The sequence below is a fragment of the Ipomoea nil genome, unplaced genomic scaffold, assembly GCF_001879475.1.
Source record: "Ipomoea nil cultivar Tokyo-kokei standard unplaced genomic scaffold, Asagao_1.1 scaffold1770, whole genome shotgun sequence".
Classification (NCBI taxonomy): Eukaryota; Viridiplantae; Streptophyta; class Magnoliopsida; order Solanales; family Convolvulaceae; genus Ipomoea; species Ipomoea nil.
The window spans coordinates 618,574-635,120 of record NW_017618198.1 but is presented as its reverse complement, the minus strand read 5'-3'; the positions used below and the strand labels follow the sequence as shown (position 1 = coordinate 635,120).

The window sequence follows — 16,547 nt, the reverse complement described above, 5'->3', positions numbered from 1 at the left end:
AAATTACCCTTCTAGCTTTTGCTTTCTTTATTGTTTTTATTTCCAAAAGTGAAAAAGTGAGGGGCATAATTGGAAAGTGCATAACATTTACTTTAATTCATTAAAAAGCGTGCAAAAAGTAAATGAGACATCCAATTCGGGACGGAGGGAGTATTATATAATTAGAATCAAAGAAAAAAAAAAATCCAAGAAGGGAACATATCACTTCCATTATTAGATTGCCAAATCCTGAGTTGTCCCCTCCACACACAAAGGGTCACGCAAAATGGAAATGAAATTTACATAATGAAGATTGATTTGATATATAAATAATAATGAATCATCAAATCACATCACATCATAATCAAAAGGCTAAGACATACTTTGATGAAGATAACTTTTGACTGTTAAGTTTAATCAAATGTTATTTTCTTATAATGTAAAAATCATATTAATTTTTTTTAAACAACATAATCTATATATTTTCTTTAATCATCCAAAACACGGCACATTAATTAAAAGTAAAATATAGAGTAAAAATTACGAACTATAACATTTTTACGGTGCGTGCTCATGAAAAATAATCAAGAAGAAATTGAATTTAATAATCATGAAAAAAATTACTTGAAATATTGCGTGGTTTGTGAAAATAATTAGCATAAAAATTTACACTCATACATAATGAATATACGTGAGGGTAATTTAAGAGTTCATGTTTAATTTGTTGTGATTTTTTCTCAAAATGTGTGAAAATAAAATACCAAAGTAGAGCAAGTAAATGAAGTAATTTATTTATTTTTTAAAATAAATTTTCATCAACCAAATAAGGTAAAAATATGTTTTTTTTTTTTCTCAAATTTGATAAAAAAAAATCTATTAAAAAATTATTTTCCCGTGAACTAAACAAGTCTGTCCCCAGCTTCTTCCCCTCATCATTTCCTTTTCCAGGCTAGACCAGGCCACAAGTTTTACTTTCTTGTTTAGTTGTGTTTCTTCCTCTTCTTCACATATTCCTTATACTATTATGGATATCTACGACTTTTTTTCTTTTCTTTTCTTTTGGGGGTGGGGTGGGGAACACATTTTCATATAAGAATGGTAAAATAAATTCTTCCAAAAGGTTGAACCCCAACCTGACAGAGCATGAACCACGTATGCTAGACCTTTGCTTACTGCGCACAAGGAGCCCCCTCACTTTGAGAGGTAGCTCCCACATTGTGGCTGGTGAGACTCGATCCCTGGTCATTCTTCCAACTTTTCATCTCTGTGGCCTGAGCTGCCCATGCGGGTAAAATAAATGCAATTAAACACATTAACTTATATTTTTATGTATCTGGGATCAATCGTCAATTATTCAACAGTAATAACTGGTTGGTGGTCACCTAATAATACGTCGATGGCCTATTTCAATTGTCAGAATCCTAATTATCGAAAGATGACCGGTTATTGAGCCAGATGCACAAAACTAACAAGTTAATGTGTTTAATTGCAAATTTTTATAATTCCAGTGTTTTAATTGATTTTCATATAAAATTCAAGAGTTTATTTGACTATTTTTTTCTATTTTAATTTTTAGTCATCATCAACTATAATTTCATCATATATTATTCTTTATAGAATGACATTTCAAATATTAAAACTGTTTTTTTTTTTAAAAAAAAAAATTGTTGCATTTTCAGGATTGGAACCCAATACTTAAAAAATGAACTTGAGAGTAAGGTAGTTAAGGACAATGAGAAATGCATTGATGAACAATAATTGAGGGTGGCCACCACATTGGTATGTATGGTCCCTCTTGTTTTAAAAACACAATTAAAACCCTACCCTTTGTAGTATGGTTAATGTTGCCAATTTCAGTTTCCATACATGTCCAAGTTTGGCAAGTTATATTTTATCTTTGACCTTTTTAAAATAAATTTTAAATTCATTTTTTTTTTGTATTTAGTATTTTGATAAGGTGTGTGTGTCTATATATATATATATATATAGAGGAGTGATCACATGTGGTCATGTTGTTAGGTGTGGTCATATGGTCAATTATAGGCCATTAGATTAGATAGATCCAATGAATCATATTAATCAAGATTTTTTCAGTATTTTCGCGCACATTCTCCTACCCAGCGAACTGTAAGGGTAAACTCGTCATAAAACACCGGAATAGGGGAAATCACATTGTTGTGTGTTTTATTACACTATTGGTGCATGTTGTCAACACTGTTGGTGTATTCTGGAAGTCGGCCGCTATAAATGGTCATTGTAATTACCATAACACGGAAATACACCATTGGTGTGTTTCACTGTGGTGTGTTTTATTACACTATTGGTGTATGTTGTCAACACTGTTGGTGTATTCTGGAACCCGCCCGCTATAAATGGCCACTGTAATTACCATAACACCCCCACCTACCAAAACGCGCGAAAATTCTCAGAATTACCACTGCCGTTAGATTAAACTGATTCAACGACCCAGATACGACCACACCTAATGACATGACCACATATGAGCGTTTTTCTATATATATATATATATATATATATATATAATTAAACGTTACAAAAAATAAAATTATAAACAATTTAAATTAAATATTGTTTAAAAAAAAACAAATTAAATATTGTTAATTGAATTAGATGTATAAAATGTGATGGGAGTAGTTAATAAAGAAATATAAAAGGAAATGTTAGGCTTAATGGATTTGTCAATTTATGTAAACATATAAAAGTCAACCGTTTACATTATTGACCAACAATTTTCCTTGAATACTAAATAAACTCAAATAGTTGTGAACATATATAAAATCGTTAAATATAAACAAGTAAATAAATAAATTCATAATATATATATATATATATATATATATATATATATATATATATATCCCTCTTTCTTTCTCTCACGCACATATACAAACAGGAAAAGGGATCATATATAATATTTTTTTTTGAAGAGAAAATTAAAAATTAATCGCAACTGTTCATCTGGCTAGAGCAATGTCGAAAAAATGTAGTACATTTTAATAATTTTTTTTTCAAACTTTAAAAGTGCATTTTGATTGGTTCTTAGTTTTAGTGTTCCTAGTATAAACATATGCATATAGAATCAAGAAAAATCATGTTATATATATATATATTTTTTTTTGAAAGCTACTGGTTCTATTACATTTGTAGTATCTGTTCATATACTTTCTCAACCTACTGAAACACAAAAAATCAATAACGCCTCCACTGAGGCTTGAACTCATAATCTTTCAATTGGAAGTCCAACTCGGATACCATTAGACCACATAGTCCTGGTATATATATATATATATATATATATATATATATATAGGTCTTGCAACAGAAAAGAATTAAAATATTTTCCATTTGTGGTATAAATTGTCACAAATTGAGCACAAGTACTGGACTGCCATATTTAATGTATTAATTGGTATGGCAAAGCAGGAGCAACAAGTCAGCAATCATAGAGCCACTTGGTTTTTATTTTTTAAATAATTTTTAATTATTATTTTATTTTATTTTATTACTACCACAACCATAGCAGTCAAAACACTCACAATTGTAGCCGCATATGCATGTTGTTTGTGCATATAATAATAATAATAATAATAATAATAATAATAATAATAATAATAATAATAATAATAAGCCCGCATGGGTAGCTCAACTGGTCATAGAGGTGAAACTTTGAAAGAATGATCAGGAATTGAGTCTCACCAGCGACAATGTGAGAGCAACCTCTCAAAGTGAGGGGGGCTTCTTGTACGCAATGAGCACCGGTCTAGCCTCTGTGGTTCATGTCGAGTTTCCAAACACACCCTAAATTGATATTTTTTTTTAAAAATCTTTATTAAAAATATAGACTTTTTAAATTTAGTTTTGAAGTAAGAATTCACATATTGGGTGTAACCCAAAGTTTTCCTTTAACATTTATGTGAAGTGACGATGATAACAATATACGGATAATAAAATTAATGGACAATTATCAAGTAATTGAAGTTTAAAACACATTTATTGAATTATGTAAAATTAATCTCAACGAGAATTATTAGTATTAGATATTCATGTACTTTCACTATTTAGTATGATCTTTAAAAATTATTTCGTATTATTATTATTATTATTATTATTATTATTATTATTACGGAGTATTATTTTTAAATGCTACTGACTCTATTACATGTATTTGTTAAAACATACTTTCTCAACCTAATGAAGCACAACGATTCCACTAAGGCTTGATCTCATGGGGAAAGGTCACTACATGTCTATCTTTAAAAGTATTTCGTATTATATTTTCATAAAACTAATTGATTCCCATTCGATCTCAATTTAGTCAATATGAAGTTTACATAAAGAAAGTCTAACCCGAAACTTTTTTAACACTGAACGTCCATAACCTTGCTAGGGAAGCCTGTTCTTTTGTCTGTACATTAGGAGTGGGTTTCTTCCCCTCCGTTTTTATTGTAATGAATGAATGTTTTATTTGGTTTAAAAAAAAAAAAAAAAAAAAAAAAGTAAAGGTAGTTTATTTAAGTTGATCAGCTGTCTTTCCAGTTTCATCAAGCTATCAAACTGATTAAGCTGCCGCTGACAGTTATATAATATAATATGTATATATATTCCTTCATAGTCATGATTCTCTGATCCCCATTTCTCTCTCTCTCTCTCTCTCTCTCATCAGAAACATGTGACTACTGGGCGATATATGTTTATGAACAAAAGTGTCTGCAACCACTAGCTTCAAGGCGGAGAGGTCGGAAGAAGAAGAAGAAGCTGACTGACACAGATTATATATATATATTATATTATATTATATGCACGCTCATACAAGGAAACAAAGAGATATGTTGTTGGAAGATCTGAATGTGGATGCCGTTTTTTACATGGACTCCGCTTGCGATGAGTCCGACCCGGACCCCTGTGGGCGGGTAACCGCTTCCTTAAATGGTGGCGATGATTCCGGCACCTCCAACACCGCCTCGTCTTCCTCCGTCGTCAATGCCGACGACCCGCCCTCCTCCCCCTCGACTCTCGCCTTCTCTATACTGAAAACCAGTCAGGTGATCGAGGTTGAGGACGGGAGAAACGAGGCCGCCTCGGTGGTGGCCTCTAGGCAGCTTTTACCGGTCACTAGAGAGCCGTTTTTCTCGTCTGCTTGGCCGCCGCCGCCGCAGCAGCAGCAGCAGCATCAGAACTGGTTGAAACTGTCCGCGCCGGAGACGGGCCGAGGGGCAGAAGTGGGAACTTTTGAGCCGCCGTACCCGCAGCCCTGCCAGCCGATTAAGAAGAGCCGCCGTGGGCCGCGTTCCCGGAGCTCCCAGTACCGCGGTGTCACGTTTTACAGGCGGACTGGAAGATGGGAGTCGCATATCTGGTCAGTACATAAATCTATACGTTCATCATGCCTAACTTATACACATACAACGGCATTTTATACGTATATTTATATATACAGATTCTGTAATAATCAGGATTTCATAAGGTTCAACTTATATACCATCATGTTCTCTGTAAAATTTGATGGAATTCCTGTTCTTTCAAGTAATTGATGATTCACAATCAGATTTTGTGTTTTGCAGGGACTGTGGGAAGCAAGTTTATCTGGGTAAATAACCTTATCAATTTGAAGTATAATTTTACTTTTTTTTTTTTTTAATAAAGTAAAGATGGAAACCCCAACCACTAACCGAGAGTATGACCGAGTAAACTTGTCTTATGACCTTAACTGGCAAAGGAGAGGGCGAGAGGCCGCTCTTACTAGGAGTCAAATTTGTAACTTTGTGGTTACCAAGTTTGACCAACTTGGTCGAGGTTGCCCCAAGTTTGATCAACAACATATTTGCTTTTGAATTGCATAATTTTGAGGTGGTTTTTGATGATCTGAGGTTTGGTTTTGCAGGAGGATTTGACACAGCTCATTCTGCTGCTAGGTGAAGATCTAACCCTGAGTCTTGAGAGATTGTGATTTACTTGTTACTTTAAACTTTGAAGCAGATCTTCTGATTCTTGTTTTCTTTTCATTTGTGTTGGAATTTAGGGCTTATGATCGCGCTGCCATTAAGTTTCGAGGGGTTGATGCTGACATAAATTTTCATTTGAGTGACTATGAAGAAGATATGAAGCAGGTGAAGACATTATTTTTGTTTATACTAATGGAGTAACGGACTGTGTTCTGAGATGAAATGTTGAAGGCATATGAATCTTGACCTAGTTTATTATCTGCAGATGAAGAACTTGAACAAGGAAGAGTTTGTTCAGATTCTTCGACGCCAGAGCACTGGGTTTTCCAGAGGGAGCTCTAAGTACAGAGGAGTAACCCTGCACAAGTGTGGTCGATGGGAGGCTCGGATGGGTCAATTGGCGGGGAAAAAGTAAGGATGCCTTTTTCCCTTTTACACTACTTTTCTTGTAGATTGATGATCTGCAACACGGGTAGTTCAATTGGTTCCTGGGTAACAAATTGTGGGCAAGAACGCAAGATCCAACCCTTGCAGCCTCAGTATGGGAGTTTCACCCTCTTGTGGGTTCTAGGCATTGGTCCTCCCACCTAATGGACCGCTGAGTCACCATGATTTATCCCTCCATATTCCTGTCAGGCTAGGGTGTGGGGCTCTTAGGCTAGGGGTGAGGGATTTTGCCTTTTGTGGGCAAGATTGATGATTTGCACCATGATTCCTGAATGATGATATGTTTATATGGTAGTGTTCTTGATTGGAAACCTGTTAGGGCCCTATGTGTTTATCTGTAAGATTATAATGCTTGGTTGCAGGTATATGTATCTTGGGTTATACAATTCTGAAGTTGAAGCTGCAAGGTCTCCTTGTGATCATGAACTCCTTGACATTGAAAAAAAGTTTTACATGAATCTTAATCCAACAAAATCTTGGTTTTTTGTTTTCTGGTTCAGGGCTTATGACAAAGCAGCCATCAAATGTTATGGAAGGGAAGCAATGACCAACTTTGAGCCCAGTGCCTATGAAGGGGAGATGAACAAGAACACTAGAGATGGAGGTATTTCTATTCTTTGTTTGACTGTTTTATTAAACAAGAAAAACTCTCAACACGGACAATCTGTCCTATGGATGTAGGCACAAATGCCAGTCTTGATCTGAACCTTTGGATATCTCCGCCTTTGGATGGTCCAAAAAGGCCTGAGAATGCCAGAAAGTTGCAGTTCAATTTTGAAGCTCGCGACCTGTCTCTTCTGAAAAGAGTGAAGGTATGTTTTGCTAATAGAAATCATTAAAACAAATTCGATTTTCATCGAGTTCCTTCATTGAGGTGATGCATTTGTTCTTCTGAGAAAGAAGGGTAACACCCGAACTTACTTGATTTTGAGGCGATGTGCTTATCTTCTTCTTTTATCAATGCTCATAGGTTGAGTGCACCCCCGGCACACCTTATGGTCCAGCAATGGCATCCCAGTATTCCAGGTGGCCTGGCCTGCAATCTGCCCTTACTCCAAACAATGAGGTAATTATCACCTTCAATAAAATTAGCAGTAATTTGATTTCTCAAAAATAATAAGAGGGACTAATGGGAATGAATGATTTCCTTGACAAGGTAAACCCTGCACCCAATGTGCACTGGGTAAACCCTGCCTTGTAACCCTAGATTGTTCATAGCTGATCGGCTCAAACCAAGAAGACCAATAGACCGCTCCCACTGAGAGTCAAACTTGTAACCTTGTGATTATCAAATCAACAAAGTAATATTTATACTTGTCTCTTAAGCAGGAGGGACTAATGGGAACGAATGCAGAAGCATCTTCTCCCGTGTTCTCCAATTTGCGATGGCTTAGCCAGGGTGTGGCCCCTTCAGCGCCAAGGTTTTCTTCTGCAGCATCATCAGGATTCTCTTCCACAGCTACTTCCATGTTCAAATTCCCTTCTGCAGCTCCGCCCCCGAGTGCAGCATCCCAAAACCATCTAATGACCCTTCGCCCCAACTAGAGGGGGCGAGGCTCAGCAATTAATCTTGGGTTGCTTTAGCACCAACTGCAGAAAGCTTCAATTCATTTCCCTATTGTGTGGAACATAAACCTAGTATCAAGTGTACATAGGATCACACTCTCCTGCGTAGTTTCATTTTTTCACCCGAAACATTCTAAATTGCTAGTTATCGGGACTACACCTGGTTGTAGTCCATTGATAACAGCGATCAGGTCGTGCTTTTATCAACTTACAAGACATGAAAGTTAAGCAGTAACAATAACTGGTGATTGTGATATTAACTCGTTGAAATAGAGACTTGTTTTCCCTCTCCAATTTTTTTATGAATCAAATTTCTCGTCTAGTGGTTAATATCTCTTGAATAACATATAAATATTTTGTATCTAATAAACATCATATAAAATCAGTATAGATTTGCATCTGCTACCAATATAAAAAATTGATCGGAGTTGGAACAAAAAACTCAATTCAATTCTACAACTCTCCATACATAATGTTCTCATTCTTTTCCCCCCCGGGGACTGTACTTACAGTGATCCTCTTATAGCGTGAGTTATGAGAATAAGAGCTACTCGTCGTCTTCATCTTCAGCCAGGGCTAAGACTGCAAAAAAGACATAATTGAATAGACAAGTGATAATCAGGGGAAGGATTCATAAAATAACTGCAGCTTATTGTAATATATGATTATACGATATGAATATATGCATACCGAATATCGCTTCTTATAGCCTTCCACAAGCTCATTTGGATCTCTTTTTGTTACTTTGTACCCCTCAATTTGGTTCATCTCCTATAGAAATTGGTAGAAAACCCCGTATCAAGTGTCATAGCAGTGCTACCAGAACTCATGCAGGTTACGAGCCAAATCATTCTTAACACTTTACAAAGAACCAAAAAAATAAAACGTCATTTCAATTATACCTCAATCCAGGCTGCAAGTTTTGGCCTGCCTGTTGTAATATCGTAACTCTTTACTTCTAGTAAGAAAAGCTGGAATCTTTCAACGAATGGCACATAAGCTATATCTACCTGAAAAATCCACGTATGAGTGCAACAATAAATCAAAGATAGTCTCAAGAATGGCATATTCATAGATGGAATATGAGCTAGTTTTCCAGTTTGCACGTTCTATGCCTACTTTATCAACTCTTACGAGATTTTTGGTAGAATATCCTTCTAAATGATAACCCAATGTTTCGCATGAGCAATAAAGAACGTATAAGGCTTCACTTACAAGACTGAACTGGCCAAGGAAAAAAGGTCCATCTCCATATTTAGAAAGAGCGGTCTCAATAGAGTCGAAAGCAGCGCCTATAGAAAGTCACAAAAATTACAATTTATACATGCCATCAAGACGGTAAACATGAGAATTGTACATACCGACATCTTCCTTCTCTCCCTTGAAATAAGAAGTTACAGTTTTGTAAAATGTGTCAAGGTGTGATAGCAATTCCTCGGAAAATTCTCTCTTGGAAGGATCCTACACCGTTAAGTAAACACTGAAACAGATGAGAATGCAAGATGGGAGCAAATGATAAACTTATCCCGTTATATCCTTACAATCTTACATCCGGAAAGAGAGAAGGCCCTTCAAAGTTACTGTCGATATATTTAATTAAATCAAGACTTTCTCCCTTAACTTCATTATTGTGTTCCAGAGCCGGCACCTGCATGATAATAAAATAAAATAAAAATGTAATCTGTTTCCAAAAAGAAGTGGAGCAAAATTACACCCCATAAATGTGAATGCCTATATATATATATATATATATATATATATATATATATATATATATATAACTAAGCTGGTTGAAGTGTAAGCTAGCATCCGACGCTTTTTCCCAGTCAATTCAAAGAGGCAATTCCATTCTATATGTGAATGAATTCTATAAGTCATGTATCAGACTATTTTATCCTAATTCATTAATCAAGCATTGCAAAACGTAGGCTGTTCATTCAAATCCAACTTAAAAACTGAACATTATTGTCTCTAATTGTCTTATGCCAGTACTAAACCTGTCTCCACCATATGATTCTCACCTTGTTAGCCGGATAAACCTTTTCCTTGTACCAAGCTGGCCTGTTCTTTAAGTCAATCGGGACCAGTTTTATCGTGTCCTGTAATCCCTGCTTGTCACGCAACTAGGAAATAAGCATATACACGCATACTATGAACTTCCAAGTATAAACCGTGATAAGCCAAGTGATTTGGTTTAACTTAAAACAAGTTCCTTTTTCTTTTTGGGTAACGAGGGAAACCATAGCCACTATCAGAGACTGTGCACAGGGTAAACCCCAACAGCTCAAACCAAGTAGGCCAATAAGCCACTCGGGCGGGGATTCGAACAAGTTCCTTTTGAATTTACAGTCACCAGAATTGAATGATCAGAATTCAGAATCAGTAGCCAAGATAGAAGGAGTTGAAATGACCTTACAGTTGCGGGCAATCCATGGACGTTGTGCATATGGGCATGAGTAAGAAATGTATAGCCTTCAACCAACAGAATACACCAATGAGTAAATCCATACAAAACAAAATCAATAATCAATAATCCATACAAATGTTAAAAGCACTAACTTTGGAATTCCATCAAAGATTGGCGGTGGTTCTGAGGATGAATCCAGAGCAGGAGGAAGCACCTCACTTCTGCAATTAAGCACGTCAGAGACTAATTAAGAGGGTTCAACAAAACTAAACTTTGAAATTAAAATCAGAAAGCCAGAAAGGCATAAAGTTTCGATTTTTATGCATACCTTGAAGCCGTGACTGAGAGTGATGTTGGAGTGGGTTTGGAGCATCGGAGGTGAATATTGAGTGGGAATTTGGAGGGAAGTTGAAAGCAGAGTGACATTATTGCGATGGAGATGATAGCTTCCACTCTTTTCTTGCTTTTGCTTTCATCAACGAAACAAACGATTTGGAAGCACTGGTTCGGGCCGGGTTGGGTTTGAGTTAGTTGCTAGTTAGTAGTTAGGGGTGTTAGCGAACAGAGCTTTCGGCAAACTACTCGTGTTCGTGTTCGGTAAGCGTTCGTTTATGTTCGTTTGTTAAGGTAAACGAACATTAACAAACAAAATTTATAGCTCGGTTAATAAACGAACAGAGCTTGAACAGTTGTAAGCTCGTTTTGCTAAGAGATCGTGAACAAGCTCGTTTGTGTTCGTTTACTAATGTTCGTGAACAAGCTCGTTTGTGTTCGTTTTATAATGTTCGCGAACATGTTCACAAACATATATATTATATTATATTATATTAATTTTGTGGTTGTGTTGTTTGTTTGATTATTGTTCGTGAACGTAGATTATTTATTGTTCACGAACAAATTGTGATCATGAACATGTGTAAGTGTTTGTTTATTAAGTAGTGTTCATGAACGTAAATGAATATTTTTGTGAACGTGCTTGTTAATGAACATGTTTGTGAACGTGTTTGTTAACGTTAATGAACACGTTTGCGAACGTGTTCACGAACGTTAACAAACACGTTTGCGAACATGTTCGTTAACGTTAATGAACACGTTCGTGAACGTGTTCGCGAACGTTAACGAACACTAACAAACGCTTAACAAACGAACACGAACAAGATTTTCAAAAAGCTTAACAAACGAACACGAACACGAACACTTCAAATTCCTTAACAAACGAACATGAACAACCTCCGTTCGTTTATGTTCGGTTCGTTAACAGCCCTATTAGTAGTTACTGCTCATCTTCTCCCATTTTATGATTAACTAACTAACACTGTCAAAATGTATTATCAATATACTATGACTTTTGGTATAAAATAGAGTAAATACCCAAAATAGTCCCTCGACTATAGCTAAATTCACAAATTGGTCATCGACTTTCAATTTCAACCAATTAAGTCTTTAACTTTGCAATTTTGACACGATTTGGTCTTCCATCTATTTGACCGTTTGTTGACCGCGATCTTTGAGGATATATATGTAGTTTCACGTGCAAAGCTCAAGAGAACGCTCTTGGAGGTGACATCGTTGTTTCGGAGGGGGAAGTGCTTCTGCGCTTGCTGCTTGGGGATCCCGAGCCGGTTCAGCTTGCATACATCGCTTGGAGTCACGACTTTCTCGAAGAGCCACTCCAGGGACTTCGGCGATCTATCTATCAAAAGTTATAATCTTTCCGGCACGGGGTGCAGCGCCGGCAGTGGATTCAAATGTAACAGTGTGGTCTAGAAATGCAACCGGAACCTTAAAAAACCGACGATGGACCATGAAATTACATATATATCCTAAAAAAGCGCAGTCAACAAACGGTCAAATAGACAAAGGACCAAATTGTGTTAAAATTGCAAAGTTAAGGACTTAATTGGTTAAAATTAAAAGTCGAGGACCAATTTGTGAATTTAACTATAGTCGAGGGACCATTTTGGGTATTAACTCTATAAAATAATAAGACATTTTTAATAGTATTTACAATACTAAATATAATGTAATATTATGTTAAAGACGTTATATGTATTATGTTAAGAGTTTATGTGTATTATATTAAGAGTTCATGTGTATTATATTAAAAGTTTGTGTATTATATTAAGAGTTCATGTGTATTATGTTAAGAGCTTATATGTATTATGTTAGATTATGTGTATTATGTTATGAGTTTATGTTTAGTCTATTATACAATTATGTACATACGAAACATAGGATTTTTAAGGCGCACAATGTGCAGATGTAACAATTGCTTATTTTTACCCCTAACTCCAAATTACCAAATTGTATTTTACTCAAATTTTCAATGATGTCCACAAGGTATTTAAGAAAGGAATAAAGTTAAATAAAGAACTACAAAGAACTCAGTTACACAATCTCAGATTTTCAGGACAGGTCAAACAATCCATTACATTATTGAGAAACCCAGTGGAACCAACTAGCCAAGTCATTTATACAAACACCTTATTCATAGTTTAACTCAATAAAAGTAGTTTAACAATGGCCATGGGAGCATGATTATTGATATTGTAGCAGCCATCTTTTAAAGAGTTCAGGGCTTAGCTGCAGCCTGCAAAAACAAATTCAACACAAAACTCACTTATCTCCACTGCATACATAATATTATTGTATGCGTATCTATAGAACTGTGGTATCATCGGGATTGAAACATGTGCTTCATCTCAACTAAAAGCCTAAGCTGATAGCTTTATGGTTATATGCTCACCCCCTCACGTGTGTGCGGTGGGTTGTCGCTTAGAACCCATGACCTTTGGTCTGGCTCTAATACCAAATTGAAGCATGTGCTCCATCTCAACTAAAAGCCTAAGCTGACAGTTGGATTGCACATTAATGGTTATATGCTCAACAATCGGTAGCATTCAAGAAATATACCTGAAATTTTTTCATAAAGCTTTCAACGTGCTCCTTGGGGTCGCGTTTTGTTACTTTGTAAGCATCAATCTTGTTCACCTCCTACAAACGATAGATAAAATGAATAGCAGCATGTTTCGAAAATACTGAAAATTTCTTTTTGGTTTCCAATTAACTGTTGTTCTGGGATTGTTTCATTGACGGTTTATTTCAACGATTCACGGTTTGGTATAGACGACACTCGAGAAAAGTAAGCTCAGTAGTACCTCGATCCAGTGTGCAAGTTTCGGCCTGCCCTGTGTTATATCATAGTTCTTGAATTCATTGAAGAAAGTCTGGAACCTCTCGATAAATGGTATAAAAGCTATATCCACCTGAAAATTATGTAGCCAATCATGAATTAGAGCCAATATGGTTTTCAAATCTCAGAAGACAGATATAGCAAGTGATTGAATCCCAACGAGATTGAAGTGCAACTTGAACTTTCCAGTTCACAACATTCCAAGTCTCGAGGTTCTTTAGGAAGAGATACTTGGTTAAAAAATCAATTCCAAAAAGCTCAAATTCAAAAAGCTTCTCAAAACAACTTTTTCAATTAGTTTTTTGAGAAAAGGAATCATACCAAACAGCTATTAGCTAACAGCTAATTTACCAAACACCTTTCTACAATCAGCTAATATTATCAACTAGCTATACCATTTAATTAACTCAATCAGCTATCAGCTAACAGCCATTTACCAAACAGGGCCAACATAAGCTTCCACTCGAAACGGGAAAAATGGAAATGTGTGTTTGTTTACTTACTGCACTGAATTGGCCGAGGAAGAAAGGTCCATCTTCAAACTTGGAAAGATAATTCTCGAGGGCATCGAACCCAGCAACTAAACCAAATGAACATGAAATTTACAGCTGCCATGTCCAAGCAAGTAAAGGAAATTGTAAAACGAAACTCATAGTAGTTTACATACCAGCAGCATCACTCATTCCTTCTGACCTCAAAGTACCAAACATAGTTTTGATAAAGGAGTCAGAGAAGGACAGTAACTCATCTGCAAATGTTTTCTTAGCGGGATCCTACATTCATGAAGCCAGTGCATAAGCAGTGGGAGAATGTAACGCAAGAATTAAGGACACGAGATATGAACAAATACCGTACATCAGGATAAAGTGAAGGCCCTTCAAAGTTGTCACTGAAGAACTTGACCAAGTCAAGACTCTCTCCCTTAATTTCATTATTGTATTCCAGAGCTGGAACCTGGATACAATAAATAGCAGTTTAGTTTTATATAAAAGAAAAGGAGAATATAGTCGAAACATCAGACACCAGTCCAAACAGAACTTTGTGGTGTAATTTTCTTTTGCCAGACACTAAGGAAACATTCTCAAACTAAAGATATAGTTACAATTTTAAGATTAGTAGGCAACATGTAGTTTTTTTTGAGTGACAAGGAAACCTGCAACCACTACCCAAACCCCACCTCGTGACCCTAGCCAGCAAAGGACCACAAGGAAATAAGTTAGCCTAGATGGTCCATAACCAAGAAGGCCAATAAGCCGCTCCCGCTAGGAGTCGAACTTGAAACCTAAGAAGAGGAAGAAGAAGAATGATGGTTCAAAGGACCATCAGACCATGATATGTCCTATCAAATCAAATCCAAGTTATTTGGGACTACCAACAAGATTCAGCCAAGGATGAAAGCCTTTTCATGTCTGTAAAAACCATAGAATACACAATCTGTTTTCTCTCAATTGACTAAAATATAAGTGGCAGTGTCTAATATATGTATATATAGATAGATCAAAGTAGAAGCAAATGGGCAAAGCTTAGCCTTGATCTTGCAATCAATATTCCACTGTCAATTCTCTCACCATAATACAAATGCAAAGCAGAAAACTTTAACAAGACCATCCTATCACCTTATTTTCAGGGTAAACCTTCTCCTTGTACCAAGCTGGCCTGTCATTCAACTCAATTGCAACCAATTTCACTTTATCCTGCAATCCCTGTTTACCAAACAAGCACAGGAAGACCAAATCTTCAGAGACAAAAGATCATATACATTGAAGACAAGTTATGCCCAGATCTGAAGCTTCAAACAACCTTATAATTTCGGGCAATCCAGGCACGTTGAGCATATGGGCATATGTATGCTATATACAGCCTTCAAGAAAGAAGTGTAAGTAGTTGATTTCAGCCAAAAAAAAAAGAAGAAATGATCAATGTAAGGAAGAGAGTAAATTTAACTAACTTGGGAGTTCCATCAAAGATAGGTGGTGGTTCTGAAGAAGCACCAAGAGTAGGGGGAAGCACCTCACTAAAGTAATCAAACACAGAAAATTAAAATAAAATAAAATAATCTGAGTTCAAAGAAAAGCGCGCGCGTGTGTGTGTGTATTCCAGGAGAATAAAGAAATTAAGAAGAATACCTGGTAGCCATTGTTGAAGCTGGTTTGGAATCTGGAGAGTGTCACCGGTGAAGAACTGAAGATGATGGAGTGTGTCAAGTGTGAACGGATATTTATTAAAGAAGGAAAGAGAGTGAAAGTTCAGAGTGATGCATTCATTCTTTAAAACGCCCCCACCACTCCACATGTCCACTATTGTGATTAAAGAAGAAGCCTCAGCCCTCAGGACAGTTGTCATAAAGATAAAATTTGTCACAAAAGATTAAAGATCGAATCTCACGATAAAGATGGGAGCAACTTTTACTAAGGAGCTCCTGTTTTGTCACAAGCATTGTGATTAATAAGCCCGTACGAGTTAAATTTAATGATTCATTAGACGTGATTTACATCTTCCTAAATAAAATATTTTATTCGGCTGAAAATGTGGAGTTCTTGTGATTAAAAATTCAACCTTTTTGAGAGAAACATTGCGATTAATAAAGTGCATGACGCACGTTACTTCCAGAATTGCATGTGACTAGATGCACTTTCACTAACCTAAATTACGATTACAAAGATTGCACAAATCAGCTAATCTCTTTGAAAATATTATTTTAAAGAATAATCGATCATGTTTTTTAAATATTCATTTTGGGTAAATTCTTCTTTTATAAAAACGTGATCAAAAATCAAAATCATAATCATTCAAAAACCTTTCTTTTTTTTTTTAGGAATCATTCAAATACCTAATTGCCTCGAGAGAAGGTTTATCTGTCGGCAGAAATGTTGATCTCCATATAGCACCACGTTGCATCGAGATAGAGAGACTCGAGGCAGAAAATATATATCCTTATACACGTGGCCTTGATCTTGTATTTATTAGTATCTCAAATAAATGAATAAATAAA

At 36.0% G+C, this 16,547-nt stretch overlaps 3 protein-coding genes across 8 annotated transcripts; 1 reads left to right on the top strand and 2 right to left on the bottom strand.

Moving 5' to 3' along the window:
* The first annotated feature begins 4,557 nt into the window (after window positions 1–4,557).
* LOC109192600 (AP2-like ethylene-responsive transcription factor TOE3) lies at window positions 4,558–8,244 on the top strand. Of its 5 annotated transcripts, XM_019343303.1 has the most exons (11): window positions 4,558–5,135; window positions 5,169–5,356; window positions 5,562–5,587; window positions 5,882–5,912; window positions 6,020–6,107; window positions 6,208–6,353; window positions 6,752–6,796; window positions 6,890–6,993; window positions 7,047–7,201; window positions 7,360–7,455; window positions 7,719–8,244. In XM_019343303.1, exons 1-11 carry the CDS (start codon window positions 4,797–4,799, stop codon window positions 7,932–7,934), a joined length of 1,434 nt encoding a protein of 477 aa, XP_019198848.1. In that variant the 5' UTR covers window positions 4,558–4,796; the 3' UTR covers window positions 7,935–8,244. The 5 variants fall into 5 exon arrangements, with proteins under 5 accessions (XP_019198848.1, XP_019198846.1, XP_019198847.1 ...); XM_019343301.1 differs by having other exon boundaries at window positions 4,558–5,356; XM_019343302.1 differs by having other exon boundaries at window positions 4,559–5,356; window positions 7,071–7,201.
* Window positions 8,245–8,355: 111 nt separating this feature from the next.
* On the bottom strand, window positions 8,356–10,882 carry LOC109192601 (protein IN2-1 homolog B-like). Of its 2 annotated transcripts, none has more exons than XM_019343307.1 (10): window positions 10,691–10,882; window positions 10,515–10,580; window positions 10,367–10,427; window positions 9,977–10,063; window positions 9,505–9,603; window positions 9,317–9,416; window positions 9,171–9,247; window positions 8,858–8,965; window positions 8,646–8,726; window positions 8,356–8,537 (listed from the first exon to the last, which is right to left on the bottom strand). In XM_019343307.1, exons 1-10 carry the CDS (start codon window positions 10,786–10,788, stop codon window positions 8,532–8,534), a joined length of 783 nt encoding a protein of 260 aa, XP_019198852.1. In that variant the 5' UTR covers window positions 10,789–10,882; the 3' UTR covers window positions 8,356–8,531. The 2 variants fall into 2 exon arrangements, with proteins under 2 accessions (XP_019198852.1, XP_019198851.1); XM_019343306.1 differs by having other exon boundaries at window positions 10,515–10,583; window positions 10,691–10,880.
* A 1,823-nt stretch (window positions 10,883–12,705) lies between these two features.
* Window positions 12,706–15,822, bottom strand: LOC109192215 (protein IN2-1 homolog B-like). Its single transcript, XM_019342785.1, has 10 exons — window positions 15,682–15,822; window positions 15,504–15,569; window positions 15,356–15,416; window positions 15,172–15,258; window positions 14,411–14,509; window positions 14,223–14,328; window positions 14,059–14,135; window positions 13,521–13,628; window positions 13,276–13,356; window positions 12,706–12,952 (listed from the first exon to the last, which is right to left on the bottom strand). Exons 1-10 carry the CDS (start codon window positions 15,690–15,692, stop codon window positions 12,935–12,937), a joined length of 714 nt encoding a protein of 237 aa, XP_019198330.1. The 5' UTR covers window positions 15,693–15,822; the 3' UTR covers window positions 12,706–12,934.
* Between the last annotated feature and the right edge of the window lie 725 nt (window positions 15,823–16,547).

Coding starts and splice junctions, on each gene's coding strand:
- LOC109192600 (XM_019343301.1), top strand. CDS start 4,797: ATGCACGCTCATACAAGGAAACAAAGAGATATGTTGTTGGAAGATCTG. Junction 5,588..5,881: donor TGGGAAGCAAGTTTATCTGG/GTAAATAACCTT, acceptor TTGGTTTTGCAG/GAGGATTTGACACAGCTCAT. Junction 6,354..6,751: donor GGTCAATTGGCGGGGAAAAA/GTAAGGATGCCT, acceptor GCTTGGTTGCAG/GTATATGTATCTTGGGTTAT.
- LOC109192601 (XM_019343306.1), bottom strand. CDS start 10,788: ATGTCACTCTGCTTTCAACTTCCCTCCAAATTCCCACTCAATATTCAC. Junction 8,966..9,170: donor TCCTTGGCCAGTTCAGTCTT/GTAAGTGAAGCC, acceptor TGGATTTTTCAG/GTAGATATAGCTTATGTGCC. Junction 8,727..8,857: donor AACTTGCAGCCTGGATTGAG/GTATAATTGAAA, acceptor CAATTTCTATAG/GAGATGAACCAAATTGAGGG.
- LOC109192215 (XM_019342785.1), bottom strand. Junction 14,510..15,171: donor AGGTTTACCCTGAAAATAAG/GTGATAGGATGG, acceptor TATTGTATCCAG/GTTCCAGCTCTGGAATACAA. Junction 14,329..14,410: donor GGCCTTCACTTTATCCTGAT/GTACGGTATTTG, acceptor TCATGAATGTAG/GATCCCGCTAAGAAAACATT.